This window comes from Melopsittacus undulatus, chromosome Z (genome assembly GCF_012275295.1).
Source record: "Melopsittacus undulatus isolate bMelUnd1 chromosome Z, bMelUnd1.mat.Z, whole genome shotgun sequence".
NCBI lineage: Eukaryota > Metazoa > Chordata > Aves > Psittaciformes > Psittaculidae > Melopsittacus > Melopsittacus undulatus.
Window position 1 is genome coordinate 100468364 of NC_047557.1, and position 16082 is coordinate 100484445.

The 16082-nt window shown below is 38.6% G+C and overlaps 1 protein-coding gene across 1 annotated transcript in view; it reads right to left on the minus strand.

Moving 5' to 3' along the window:
- Positions 1–16082, minus strand: part of ZCCHC14 (zinc finger CCHC-type containing 14) — a 53330-nt gene that overhangs the window by 8049 nt on the left and 29199 nt on the right. Inside the window, exons 3-9 of the mRNA XM_005144915.3 lie at positions 8484–8557; positions 5672–5743; positions 5356–5465; positions 3426–3520; positions 3278–3332; positions 2009–2282; positions 520–611 (exon numbers count right to left, since the gene is read on the minus strand). Coding sequence (XP_005144972.2) covers positions 520–611; positions 2009–2282; positions 3278–3332; positions 3426–3520; positions 5356–5465; positions 5672–5743; positions 8484–8557 — 772 coding nt within the window. The remainder of the gene's footprint in view (positions 1–519; positions 612–2008; positions 2283–3277; positions 3333–3425; positions 3521–5355; positions 5466–5671; positions 5744–8483; positions 8558–16082) is intronic.

A 16082-nucleotide genomic window follows, 5' to 3' on the forward strand; every position in this document is an offset into this window, starting at 1 on the left:
TGATAAATGGGCCTGGATTTGGATTTTTAATTACTTTTAAAGTAACTGCAGAAGCTTCAGAATAAACATTTCCCTCTAAGAGGAGATGCAAAAAATAGGGCAGTCTGTTACATCAGTTTCCCCAAAGGGCTATTAATCCTGCACAGAGCACTGGAAATATTATGTCTGGCAATATTAAGATCATGAAGGTGCAACCTTCCTGAGACGAGGTGACAACAGGTATTTATTACATGACTGTGTTGTTGTATCCTTTTAAAACAGAGTTCACAAACTCTTTCCATTCGGTTATCCCTACCACAACCATGAACAGGCAACAGTGAACCAGTAAGTAATAGGTATTATCTGGTAAGAGCTTTCCACAGTAACCAACACATCTTCAGAGGAAGGGAGTTATGCATTACCCATACTGACAGCTGGGAATCCTGGTAGGTATATGCTCTAGAAGCCAAAGGCCATCATAAAACTTGCATTAAATATCTTATGGCCTTAAAAAGACAGCTCACACACACACACACTTACTTCTCCAACTCTAGCTGGGTCTTGAGCTTCTTCTTTGCTCCCATGGTGAGGGACTCAAACTTATTCAGATCTTCCTCAGTAAGACTCAGAAACTTGTAAAGAAGAAGAATGCATGCTTAGTTTTACAGCCTGGAATGTTCTTATTTACATTTTTATTCAAGATCAACCCTGAAAGGTGACCTAAAAGCCATTTTTTAACACATGTTAATTCAAAGAAACTCTCAGCTCTAGTTTTTGGTTATAGAATCAGTGTAGACAGAAAGTATGGGAAACCAGCGCAAAAGAAAGAACATCTGTAGATTAAATTTAATTACATCTGTGCTTATATTAACTACTCACAATAAGATGAAGTAATTTGTGTACATATTAAAATAGAATTTTGTGCTATTAAATGGGTTTAAGGATCTGATTCTCTGAAAAGAAACCTCACTACAGTCTTCCTAGTTGTGCTGTTTAAGACAGAAATCAATATGCAGTCATCTCATCAGTTTAATTAGAAAATATACTGCAAAATTAAATCTTATAATAAAAATAATAATTAAATTAAAATTAAATCTTATAATAATAGACACAGAGTATGAAATTGTAATATATACATTTATAATGTAATGAAAATCAAAGCCAGCAAAGAATGCATAATAACACATGCTTATTTAAAACAAACTACAATATGCACGGTTTTGCTACTTTATTAGAGAACAAAACACTATATATTTCCCTCACATAATGAAGAAAATCGAATCAGAAGACTGGTAACAGATTAGAATTAAATCCATCCAACATTCTACAACCAGCATAAAGCCACTCCAACCTAGCCCTGGACCTAAGCACTTGCTCCACTGGAGGGCGTTCAAGGCTAAAAAACAGAAAGATTACACGATTTTTATAGATGGAGCTGGGTAAATGCTGCAAACGTATTCCATTTACATAAAACCCAGCACACAGAAGTGTCATTTGTGACTCTTATTGTGCAAATACACAAGTGATTGCTTTCCCACAGGAATTTCTGCAGAAAACAAAAACCTCACGTTCACTGACAGGTACGTGCACCCTGATGTTCATTTCAGAGGTATCTGAAGCTGTTCTCTAAAATCAGGATAAAACCAAGTATTTTTTGGAGAAAAATCCACCAAGAAGCAGAAATAATAATAAAAGAAGCCCCTACAAATGTTAGTTATGTGCTGCACACCAAAGGGATGAACAAGGAGCCAAAGCAGAGCTCCTGAGGCCACATGCAAGATGGATCTTCAAGCATTCAGTGCAGCATTCTGAAGCAGGAGGCAGCTGTGGAACAGCTCCAGCCCCGGACACAACACAGAGCCAAACAGAAAGGTTCTCATCAAAATATCACTGCTTCAATAGAGCAAAACATTCACAACATTGCCAGTAACTTCTGCAATTCTCAATGCAGATGTTTGCAGCCTCTCTGCACTAGAGAACATGAGCATGATTTAAAAGCTACCTCCCTTCTCTTAATCCATCGCCCTACCTTCTCCATCGTGAGCTGTTTGAAGACAGGATAGTATTTGTGCAACCGCAGTTTCCTGAGCCAGTCTAAGATCCCATTTTGCTCCTGTGTCTGAGGAGTCTGTGGACTGGAAGACATTAACATGGGGGAAGAAGAGGTGTCCATCTGGGTGCGATAGGCCAGCGATGAGCCGGTACCTCCTGCATGGGAACAGTGGGGTAGTGCAACGGGAGCAGCAGCCGAGTGTTGAACATGATTCTGAGAAGACTGAATGCCAGCCACTCCACATATAGGTCTGCAAAAGAGTAATATAGGTTCAGTTTAGCACATTGAATCTGTCTCGCCCATAGTTCAGCTACTATGGCCATACAAACCTACCACTGCCAGGATTTCTAGTAAATTCTGAACTGTTGGATCCAACTTGGAGATCTGCTATCTCTGCTGTTCAATACCACAATCAGAACAGCGCAGCTTAGGGCAAATAGTGTTATCTTTAGCTTAAGCAGACTTTTCCTTCTATAATCCCAGATAATGTACAGTCTACTACCTCTGTGTTTAAAGGAAGTATAGAGAGAATGATCATAGTTTATCGTAATTCTTGGCATTATTAAAAAGAAGCCCAAATATAATCCTGTGGAAATTTTTACAGTGTTAAGTGGCAAAATAACCCACAATTTTGGCCCCTTTGCCTCTTCAGAGAATGAGTTCTGAGTTTGTTAAATCCTAACAAAAGGCAAGGTAATTTCCTTCCTCCCAAGGCTGATTTCTGCCTCCTATCGAAGAGGTCTCCTCTCCCTCTGAAATGAAAACCCCTGCTCTACAAGGAAACATACAAACACACTGTAGAGAGCAAAAATCCCTTTCAGAGATGCTCTAGTCTCCCTCTGACCACAAAGACCTGTACGAGGGATGACACACCTATGATTCAGATTCAAACAATTCCTTCTAACTATGTAATTGAGACCATTACCACTTCTGCAGTAAGAAATCATGCATCACCACAGCTCAGCACTGAAGTGTTGATGCCATCCAGCAGCTACAGCTGTAAACCCTTACAGAAAGGTTCCTTAGAGCAGGTTTTACTGCCAGCCAGCAGGATCGCTGCAATCCTCTGATCTTATCTCCCATGTAATGCTGGTAAAAAGGTTTCCCCAAAGTCTTCCCTGAACATACAGATTTCCTAGGGCAAGACAACCACTGCTATTTCGTAACTTCCAAGGACAGATAGTTCCTGATGTGATGGGGTTTTGCAACTAACCAGAACAAATGTAAACATAATAAATGTTTCACCTTCCAGATGTTCCCAGCGTGGTTCCTACTTTATAAAGGGAGGGGTTGCCAGGATCTAGAAACAGGGAACAGAAGTTATGAGTGGTATCTGTTTATGAAATTTGAATCTGTACAAAAAGTTGTGGTTTTAAGCTTTATTTAAACTTACTCGAGCTCTGAAGTTGCTGTGAAGGAGATGAAGTGCTGAAGAACTTTCTAACGTGGTCATTTTTCACCACATGGGAAGGTAACGGTGCCAAATACCTGCGTGTTAATCAAAAGCAAACAACCCCCCATTCTGTTATGTGTGATTCGGAGCTGCCCATATAGTCAAGATTAAAGACTGTATACGTTTTAAAACTGAATTGGAAACTTTAAAAGACCTTTCAAATTAATAACACCATGCAATACTGAATCAAAGTATGGATGTTCTTACACTGAATACTACTTAAACACGTTACCATTGTGTTGCTTTCACTGTCCTGAGTGTTTCGATAAAGATGCTTAATTTAGGAACACTGAATGCGTGTTAAGGCAGAAAATGTTCAAATATAAGCTTGAAAATTTCCCTTTAAATTCACGAATCTGAAGACCATAAAATATAGATGTATCTGTTATTTCATTTTCTCCTCTTGGAGATAAACAGCAGATGCAGAGTCTGGCAGTGTAGGGAAAAAGTGTGCAAAACTTATGTCACATTTGCTTTGGGATTGCCGTGCCTCTTTTGAGGGAAAATCTCTTAAAACTTTGTAATGTATAAAAAGTGTGTTCCATCAACGTGTATAAACTTCTCACGGTCATGTAAAAACTGTTGCCAAATCTACAGATGTCAAAAACATACAGAAAATGGTTTTAAAAAGACCATTTGGACTGTACCTTTACCATTGTAAGCGTCTTTGAGTAAAGAATAACCCAACTGTACACATGCACACAAATATGCTTTCCACCTTGAAAAATCACAGTTAAATTTCACCCATGCAGCATTTAACAGAGCAGCTTCTTTCTCTGCTCCAGAGATGCAACCACTGCTCTGTGAACACAGATTGCTGCTCCATTAACCTAGATTTGCAGACTGTTGCAGGCTGAACAGCATCAGCATGCATTCTTCCTTACCCTCCCTAAGTCCTATCAATAGCCTGTGATCCTCAAAGCACAGAAGGGACTATGTGAAACGTTAATGCTGTTTGCCATTAAAAATCATCTAGGCATGTACCTCCTGGCTCTGATTGTGGAAAACCAATATCCAGGGTGGCTCTGCCAGTCTGGACATAGGGAAAATAGGTGTTTAGCAGAAGCTCTAACACAAGTTAATTAGTATCTTAAAATGCCATATAATACTTTGCATAAAGACAGTAGTAGCTGACAATAAATTAAGTCCTTCAAATTTTCCTAGCAAAACTATTGTGGTATTTAGAAAGAGAGACCTGATGTGAGCTGCCACAGATGATGGTTTTTTAAATGGTGGTTTGGATTAGATAATGGCCAGGTGATTTGTGATAATGTGAGGAGGCTTTAGAGCTTTAAAAACATCTTAGCTGCTAATGGCTTCCACAAATTTAATGGCTATTATATATATACATACATACATATATATATCTACACACATGCCTACCTTTTAAAAATTAAAATAAATACCATGACAACCTAAAACAACTGAGACAATACAAAAACTCTCTCAAGGGGTAAGGGTGAAAAGGAAAATGCCCACAACCCATCCTTCAATATGGAAGGATGACTATTCAGGCAGCTGTATTTTTCCTGAGTTTTCCAGCTATTTTTTGAGCCCAAACCAAGCTTCTGCAAAGCCCATGATCCTCTATTTGTTTTGAATAAGGAATTAGGAAATGTCAATTCTCCAGGAAGCTTAATACTGAATATTATTACCATCTGTATTTCTGAAGAAAGAATTCCTAGAAAATTCTTCCATGCTGGAATTAGTAGAACATCAAGAAATAATGCTCAGGACGAGCCTCTAATTTCTTGAAAGTAATTTAGAATAGGAACATATTATTTGTATTTCCTGGGTTTTTTTTCTTCCAGTTGGTGAAAAAAGCCAAGTGTTAAGGAAAAAACACACAACAACAGAAATCCCAGCATACCTAAGGTCCGATTCCAGGTCCATGTGGTTCCGTTCTAGGTAAAATGAATCTGGACCAGCTAGGCAAGGAATGAATTTCTCCAAGTTTTCTTCTGGATACAGCTGAGACAGCTAAATGTGAAGGATATTACAAATAATATGGGAAAAGAAGACTTGTTACTCATAGGAGATTCAATGCACAACAATTTGTAAGTCAAACATTTTATGAAATTCAATCTCTATTATCTCAGCATATCTGAAAAATGTCATTTGACAAAACTACACAGAGGGATAAAACATCTTCCTATGGTTCAAAGTATTTTTGATATCGCCTTTACCTTTGAGATAAAATCAGTCACTTCAGAGGAAGATTTGGTTACCAACGTCACTGAAGAATCAGACCACAGGACCTTAGGAAGTAAAAAGCATTCAGTTTAGTAACTAATGGTCAGAGACTTAAGTATGGTTCCAAAAGATCAATTATGGTCATCAAATGTCACTCCTAGACTGCAAGAGGGTTTGTAATGTGTGACAGCAATAAGGAGAATCTCTCTTTAGTGCACAAGTAACTATTACTCAGTCCTCCCTCACTGCCTGGTTCTTGCTGTTATTATACTTAACAGCTATTCTGAATGCTTAAAAAAGCACTTCATAGTTTACACAGCCATTGCACGCTGCAGACGTCCAGTATTAAGCAACAGACTCCTAAGTAATGGAACCTTTTTTCTCTCATTACTGTTAAAGAAAACAGCTGGTTTGTAGAATCTGATGTTCAATATGAACAACTCGCCACAGCACAACAGTGCCTATTTATAATTAATCAACTCCATATGCCATGAGAAGTTGAAGACGGCAGCAAATCACTGCACTGCAAAGAAAGGCAAAGCCTTAGAAAGGAAACCTGCAGCTCCTGCTCTAGCTACACTCTTTAGACACCATCTTGTAGATGCCCTAGAAGAAGGAAAGGGTTCATTATCTCTTCCCATATGCATTAAGTCATTACGTTCTTAGATACAGAGGCTTTTATTGTGCGGCAGATGATTAGTTTAACTGAGCCAAAGCCAGGATTTCTTGGCACAAAGGACATCAGCATGAGACCAGCTAATGATAAATGCCTTCAGACTTCAGGTATCTGTCCACGGCGCCTGGGAAGCATATGGAACTTCATCAGTTCTATAGGGGAGGAAGCTGGATTTATGCATTAAGAATCAGGCGACCATCTTCTCACATGACACTAGTTTCAATGACAACCGAAAACACGCACAAAGTTTTTCCAGCCACCAGAATGCTGCCAAAAAGACTGGTGAGAGGAGAGTATTTCAAAATACATTACATAATGGAGGAATTTCCTCTCTGAAGAGCTATTACACAAAAAAATAAGGAAAAAAGGAAAGAAAAGACAAAGAGAACTTAAGCAGTTTCTGTTTTTACAAAGCCTGTGGGGGTTTTTCTTGGGTTCTTCTTATCGTTCATGATAAACTAATACTTTTTTTAGAATCCATGAGATATTTCAGAAAAATCTAGAACTTTCTCTTTCTTTCTGGTTTGGTAATAACCCAGTATTTGTTATGACTTCCATTTCGCCAACTGGTTATAATTTTCAATACTTATAAAACAAAAATATGAATCATAAATGCAGAGAACAATAACATTACAAAGCGATGCAGAAAACACTAAACTACTCTATTGACCTTCTATTCCCAAGCTGCTAAACAAAACATTTAATAGTTGGGTTTCTGACCTAGCAAACAGCAATTTATTAGCTCAACTAAATTACATCCTATTCCTACAGCTATAAGCTGTCAACTGAAATACTGGTAAAAGTAATTTCTGGTATTTACAGAAAATTCATAATAGGAAAAGGTGTTTCACAAAACACTAATATGTAACTGCATATTTCATTGTGATTTTTAAATCCCTTGAAAAACTCCCCTCTAATATTGATGTTTGGAACAATCATGGGATTTGGAAAATGCAGAACAGTATCAAGTCATGCAGAGGTTAATGCTGTCAGCATCACAAGCAGATGCTGAACTGATCTTGGGTGGTAGTTTTAAAGAGTAACTTTTTGATAAAATTGCAGAGAATTGGAATTCTGTCTGTTTTCTTTCGGGTTCTCCTTTTCTCACCAACTGTTTGGCTCTGCTGCCTCATTAAGCAAACCAAAGACATTTTCTGGGCTTTGCATTCTGAATTTTGGAATACATCATTCCAGCTAGATGGAATAAAAGCAGTTTGCCATTCTTGCTCGCCAGCACCCAGAATACAGCCTCTGCTATTAACACGAGGCTTCACACAATGAAGTCATCCCTCCACAGAAACTGTGAGCAATGACCGGACCTCCAAAAGCTGCGTGAATAGGAGGGGAAGCCACTTCTCCCAGCAGCCTGTGGCTAACCACCCTCATTCCAAAGAAACTATTCTCACTTCCAGTTTGAATTAGTCTGGCTTCAATTTGCAGACCTTGGTTCCTGTTATGCCTTTTTCTTCTAGATTAACACCGCCTTTACAGCACAACGTTTTCTCCCCTTTGAAAACACTTTTATAGGATACTGAAAATCATCCCTCAGTCAAGTTCCTTAAGTCTCTCACTACATGGCATTTTCCTCAAGCTTTGAATAATTTCCAGGGCTATTTTCTGTCCTTCTCAACACTCCTTTTATAATCAGTAATGCCTGAAGGGTACACAACAGTCTCACACTCCCCTCAGTGCTGAATGCGAAGATAAATGACCATCCTACCTCTTTTCCAGTACGTGCAGCAGTGCCCAAAGAGTCTAAATTCCCATTTGTCCAGATTAAGACTTAAATTCTTTCTAGCTTCTGCATTCAGCACAAGGGTAACTGCTCTGTAAGTGTGGCATATTTCCCCCTAAATATATACTTAGCCATAACTTGCTGCATTAGAGTGAATATATCTATTTTGCCTGTGTCCCACTTACCACACAATCTCTGCATCACCCACATATGTTCATAACCAGCCATTTATGACTACTTCCAAATCACTGATTAAAAAATAAGACTACCATTTGTCTCAAACAAGCTCCACTAGACCAATTTCTGGGATCTAGCAATGAGGTCTGAGAATTTCTTTAACTCCTCCTTAAGTATTATTATCCTCCTTTCTTTCATAGTAGAAAACCAACCTTACCTCAAAGGAATATTCAACGTTTCTTTCATTCTTCTTGTGTGCCAGTCCCTTTAATTCCACTTTTTCAACACTCACTATAAAGAAACAAAAAGATAAGAAGAATGAGGCAGATATTCATAAACACATGCAAAAGTGATGAGTCTCTCACAGTGCCAGGGCTTCCTTTGAGAGCACTGCATACTTGTAGCAGTGCTTTGGGTGCACAGCTCATGTAGGAAGGTTGGTACCACTGCTGCATGATGCTTTCAACTCCAGCCTTAGCAAGGCTCTGTCTTAACTAATACCCAAACAATACACCAAATGCAAAGCTCCTCATGGCCTTATCATACCATTCATCTATATAGTAACAGTGTGCTACACAAACTGCATGGACTTATCCTAATAACATCAAGCAGCAAACACCATCCCTCTGAGGGATGAAATCTGGTGCACAGAGAAATGAAGGCAGGCAAAAGCCTCCATGTTTTCAGAGGCTGATTTTGCAGGCAGTTTAGTGTGGGTTTATTGCTGTGTTGACATCATGACAACTCCTCGACCGCAGTTTCATGGAAAATTTCAGCCTCAATTACTGTAATTCGAGTAAGTTGTAAGTAAAAACAGGATCTTACTGTGGAAAGGGTTGAGTAACAGCACAGGTCACTGCTTCCATCTCTACATGTGGTACACAGCCGTCAAAGACACAGTCTTAAGCATCAGATATCTGACATACTAAATTCCTGGAGACTCTCATTTCCCTGCACACACAGACAGAAATTCCACCATGCTAAACTTTATGAAGATTATTTCACTGACTTTCTATTTGTTTTGCTAATTTCTCCCATCTTTTGACTGCATGTGTGGGGATTGGGGATACCAACACAGGGAATTCTTCTTACAAAAAGCTAATGTGCATCAGCTTAAATACATATTCAAAAGCAATTATACCAAAACAAAGTCACTGGAATTTTACCTCCACGTGAGGTGCCTGAAGGGATGTATGCTCTATAGGTTGTGTCTCAGTGCTTCTCGCAAAACCCAGAGATCTACCATTTTGCTTCTGGTGAATCACCATTTACAACACCTTTACCTATCCTCAAGGCTATTTATACACTATATTACCTGTAAGACTCAAACCCATGTTTATCACATATAACTTCCTCATAACATAACTGCATGACAGAAGAGTTGCAATGCAAAAAGCCATAGCGACCACACTACAGCACGCAACCTGTGTCATCATCTCCCTAGTCCCCACAGTGAGCTTGATTTTCCTCTGCCTCGAAACAATCATGACCTGAAGTCTTTCTTGTGGCCATTTAAAAACCTTTTGTGTGTCCTGTTCATTTAAAAGTGTTCCAGCCCAGTCCCTGTCTCTTTTAAAGACCTCCTCTCCCAGTCTCATTTATTTGCAGTTGAAATTTTTAGAACAGGCAAGTTTTAAATGGATGTACAGATGTTGATGCCCATCTTTAAAATACAGAACTAACATTCCTTTTATGATCATCTCAACAGCTCCTTCTCCATGTAATTCCCAATTAAAGTAACATACATCCCTGAGCTTGCGAATAATGTCAATTCATTACTCTCTGCTTTCTCCTGCATATTATGCTTTTTGTAGAGATTTGCTCCTCTTCAAGTTTTCAGTGGATTCCTCACCTGCTTCCAAAATGATTTTACAGTACTACTGAGCTGGTACATTGTGTGCTGAGCACCACAGGAGTAAATGTGCATGCCAGGTATTGACGAGCTATCGAGACAGTATGAGTGGCATAAACATTTTAGCATGCACATGGTACAGAGGTTTTCTTGCTATTTGAAGGAAAATCTATCTTGGTATGCTTAAAGAGATGTCAGGCCACCCCTAATTGTGATCACAGCTAAAACACACTGAGTATTGGTTGGAACTGTATGTGCTCCAGAATTATAATTAGACAGAACTCATGAAGTGGATATTGATAAGGGGTATCACCATGCAGCTGGTGAAACAGCTGAAGGATAAGCAAAGAACTTATAGAAAGCCTAGTGTCAACTGCTGCAGCATCTGTTCTTGAAGAAGGATAAAGAAAGCCAGAAAGACATTGCAAGTCAAAGCCTAACAAAGACATAACAAGTGTTCCTCACCACTTGTCATGCATAGCAAATCCAGTGCCACTTTACTGAAACTGTTCGTATCATTGGTATTTCTACAGTATTCAAACCCCATCTCTTTATCTATCCTTCTACAGTAATTCAGGCAAAACAGGATTACCTATCAATGCAAAATCTAGCTATTGCTTTTTTACTATGTGGGTTAATAACAGACCTTAAATCACCTCATGGATTTTGGTTTTTGCTGACAGTTCCATGACCATTTCACACTAAAGTTCTGCTCTGAACTTGTCCAGTTAATATAATCTGCTGAAGTGAATTCATCCTCTGGAAAATGACTGCAACTAGCAAAGTGAACCATGGGGTAGTTATTCCTGCACCTTGGAGCAATTCTAAACCTAATCTTGTAAGATTAGGTCTGTCCTAGAGCATGAAATACAGTTCATTGTGCTGCAGCAATATGCTTCTAGGGACAACTGACTAGATAATTACTAATTATAGGAAGTGCTCCAGTAATTTTCTCCTAATTATCTAATACCATAAAAATATAAGCTATCTAAAAAAATACCTGAGTTCCTGTTTAATTTGTCAAGTTGTATGTTTTTGTTACGTGGCTTCTCAGATACTCTTGGTATTATTTATGTTGCAGTTGGTTTTATTAAAATAAGCTTCATAAGCCTACTGTGAAGCTCAAATTTATTCAGAGGAATCAATTATACAATATTCAGGAAGAAAAATGTGCCATCTACCAAGCAGAAGTGAGTGGACATTAAATTTGCTAACTAATAATAGAGTGAAAAAACATGTATTTTCTTTAAATTGCATTTACCATCAAAAGCATGAGAAAATGCTCAAAAAGCTGATGCCACCCAGTATTACTATAAATGATTCCATCACCAGAAAACCTCTGTATGGAATGAAGGACACGTGAATGCTGTTTGTCTTTTCAGGATGCTGAATTCAACAAAAATCAAGCTTCCCAACCCAGGGGGTAAAAGAAGTTGCTATTCCTAATACAGGAGATAGCCAGAGATCGTATATCTGCACTTCTTTACATCTGAGCTTAGAGTCTGGAACTAATCAATGGGAGCTCATCCCCAAGTAGACCAGCTATGCTCTTCACGTTAGGCTTTGTTGTTGTGTATGGGGCAGGAACCACCCAGAGCAGCTTGGCAGGACATCAGTCACAACACAACATCTCAGAGATACCTTTTGCTCCCCTCTCCCAGCACTTCCCTGTAAAATGATCCAAGAAAAGTGCCTGTGTATAAGTGTATGTGCCTGCCTCACTGCTAGGGCTAAGCTGCAATGGCAGAGGGGCACAGAAGACTTTTATCATGGAGATTTATCCACAATTATCTAGGGAATTAAGGCAGGGAAGTGAAAGTGTCAGACGAGATGACAAATGACATATGAAGAGGGTAGAGAAACACAAAGGATGCTGAGGCCTTTGGGTTACAAGTGCCTTCCAGCATCATTCAGAGAAGGGCAGAGCACTACAACATATCCACATATGTATATTCCACATACTATGCATCAATGTGTAGTTAGTAGGAACGAGGATTTTCACTAGCTAAGCCTCTCTTGTTTGCTGAAGTCTAACCTTGAAAGGGCAGCAGACAGCACAAAACCATCTTCATTCACTCAGGTATTTTCTGTAATCAAATTTCCCCAAGTTGAGTTTTCTTTATTTTTTTTTATATTGCTTTATTTGCTGCTTTCTTTTACACACAGAAGAGAAGCTTTCTTCATGTAGTTTTCAATTGTACACAGAACTGTATCAAGTATGGAAGCTTGCATCTGAAATACAGCACAGAGGCAGAAATCACACCTGGTAGATGTGCTTCCTCCCGTCCACAATATCAAGGTGGGATTTAGTGGGTTTGAAGACATTTTATTCAGTTCTGTTTTCTGATTCGTGCCTGGGATTCTCACCCATTTTACTGGAATTAGTGCATTTGTCATCCATCAGTTGAGCTTTTCCATGAAGGCACAGCCAACTCCTCCTCTCTTCCTCATGACCACATATTCAACCCTCTGGCTTTCATGATACCAGACCCTGACCAGCCCCTCCCTGTGAAAGAATAGGATCTTGGACTTCCTCCTCTCAAAATGTCAGCTACACAGAGTGAAAGAGTCAAACACTTTGGGATTAGCCACTCCTGGCAGGTCAGGGTAAAACATGCATTGGATATAGGCAAGAATGGAAGAGACATCATCTGTGGAGCCACCTTAATACCCCATTGTAGGCTGGGGTTTGTAACTCCCTTTTTTCAGTTTCTGGATCAAGCCCCTATTAACCAGTAAAAGGACTGGAAAATTAATGTCTCAATCTACACTGAGATATTTTTGATATTCCTCCTGAAAAAGGAAAAAAAAATTGAGTTAATCACACACGTGCTGATTGAAGGCTACACTTTTTTCATAACATCCAATATTTCAGCCTTAACACAAGAACTGTAGAATTAAATCAAAGATCCATTCCATATCTTTCACTAGTTTTATTGTGTGTACCAGTATGATTTGTACCAGTATGTGTTAGCTTTGATTTCATTAACACCTTTACAACAGCACTTTTCTAAGCCATTTTCTTTACTGAAAGAAAACATACATGAGAGTCTAGATCTTCTTCTGTACAACACCAAATGAAAACAACAGAGCAGAGGCACATCACAAGAGCTGAGCAACTGAACAACACTGAAACTACAAGGGAAGAATTTACCCCATCATCTGAAAGAGTAATTATACTCCATACCTAGCTCATTATTTTCCTTTTTATTAAAACACTGCTTGTAGGTTTAGTTTTTATGGCATGTAGCATGGAACAGCATTCGTGTAGGAAAATCTGAGTGTAAAGATACGAGGTTGGACTTGTACAACTCAAGACAATGGTACCAGACAAAAAGAATAAAATTAAATCAGCACTTATGTAAAGCAGGAAAAAAATCTTAACTAAAATCCTTCAGTTTGTGTTATGTGGGAGGCCAAGTACATACAATTGATGCTTCTGGATTTAAAGATTTATTAATCTTCATTCATAAAGTTTTGCCTTCATGGAAACAGGCATTCAAACACAAATACAGCCATTGAATTTTTGCTGAAAAGGTCTACTTAACAAAAGGGAACTAATAAAATACTTTCCATATCCTTATTTACACGGAAGTGGTAACCAAAAATGCAAAGCCAAGGCTTTCATATGCCAACTCCTCTTGTTTTGCTAAAAGAAGTACTTCAAAAGGAACATTACTCAATTACTGTTGTACATTAGACATCAGAAGGTAATCCCAAATGACTGTCCAAAACTGGAAACAAAAACCCACAAAGTATCCAATGAACTCTCAGTACTACCCACCAGTATTTACATTCCCATACATACAGACAAAGGAAGGGGAGGAAAAAACAGAAAAAAAACAGTTTATTTGCTAATTTCAAAGCTTATTTTTGGCTACAAGCACATGAAAGTAAAGTTGTTTGCAACTGTTTTTAACAACTATCAACTGTATTGAATAAAAGCAGAGAAACTCCTCCTAAGAGTGAGCTAAAGATGTTTGGGTTTTTTATCTGCCTGTTTTCAGAAAGATGCCTGCTTTCACATTTCTTATCTTTTGGAAGCTTTTTATCTACGCTACGATGGAGAATGGAACAAAAACTAAGATCCACTCTCCTTACCAGCAAACACATTGAACCTCTTCTGTCACAAACACACAAGACTAAGTTTTTTCATCAACTAAATACCTTTTATTTCCTACCCTGCTACTGCTGAACCCATGACATTCTCATAAATTATTTATTAACTAGAATACTGGAAGCCTAAAGAAACCTTGCAGATCAAACACTAGGTTTTCAAAGCACATACGGAAATGGTTGACCAAAGTCTGTAAGATGAGCAGATAAGAGAGAACTGAGATCTACACAACCCCGGTATTGATCAGCAGCTTTCAGAACCTGATGTTAATGATACATCCCAGGACGTCAAATAAGGTCAGTCTCATGTTTATTCACTAAAACCCCTTGTAATAAGTCAGAGATTTAATACCAATTACAAGAATTAACTTGTAATGGTTTTGTCATTAAAGCCAAGAAAGAGCTGGAACTGTTGATCTGATCCCAAGACTCCTTTAGAGGAAGATTTCACTGCAAGCATGTCCCCAGAGCCGCACTTCAAACTGTGGCCTAACAGGTTCTGAACCACTTAATGTTAAGAGGATGACACTGAAAACATTCAGCTTGAACTCTGTTCAATTCAACAACCAGCAAAAGCACACCCCGGGTTGTTTCATGACTCATTAACTCACAAACTAGTTCTTCTAAGAGATACCAATCAGCATCAAAACGCTGATGGGCCAGAGTCCAAATAATGGAATGACAAAAGAAGCTCTTTTCTATGAAATAGTTTGCACTTACAGAAACTGTGCTTCTGGGGATGGAAAGAACATGAGGAGACAGGAAACATGAAACGTTCTTATAATGTAAGTGCATAAAAAAATTAAAAAGTATGACATAAATTTAACTTAAATGACAAGTGTATATCCCTCAGTTATGAGCTTGTCTATCCATAGCTATACTAGATGGAAAAAAACTTCCACTTAAGAGCATCAAGATCCATCTTTAGACTATTTCCTGAAAAGTAAGGGAAAGCAGGTAGGGATGTAAGTGTTTCTTTTTGAAAATGAACTTATTTTAGTACTTAGAAAAAGTCAAACCTAGGAAAGGATGAAGAAATTTCTCTACAGTTCACTACATTGAGTTGTCATGTAATAATAACCTTTCATTACTACATCAGTGAAGAGAAATGACATCTCATTCTCAGAACTCTCCAGACACAGCAGGGTAATTTATTAAGATATTAACCTATTTTTATATAATACAGTGGTTATGGATTGAGAAAATGTGTGAAGGGGCATAACTGGGACACTGAAACGATCCCAAAACCTTGCTATGAAAGCAGTGAGATCTTTGCTTGTTCTCCCTTATCAGGTATCTTCTAAATCCTCCGTGAAGCCTGACACATCCAGGAAATTCCGGACTGTGTTCCAGGGATGAGCCCACTACAACAGCTCTGAAACTCAGTGGTGACCACTGAAATACAAAAATCATTGAAACACTCTTGAAAAGAAATTGCACATTCATCTAGACTCCAAATAGAGCAAGTTCTTTAAACAGGAACTAATTTTGCTAGCACAAACTCAGGAGACAGGACTAATTACCATCACAGCTTTCATTGACAAAAACAAAGGAGGAAAGTTTAGCAGAGGACAAAAAGGGGCCTCTGCTTCTTGCCTGAAGCTGGTCAAGCAGTGTGCCATAGCACACAGCCCAAGACCTGAGAGCTAGCAGTTATTTAACACATCATATCACTTACTGCTCCCTACATTTCCACTTTCTGGCTTTTACTTTAAATCTTGAGAGTGGTTCCTTAAGAGTCAGTGCCAAGTTGAACATCTTCTCTTACTAAGAGAGATAGTTTTATAGAGAAAAAGAGAGAAAACAAAACCCAGTTCAGCCTTGTAACAGGGTCCATCACCCTGTTTT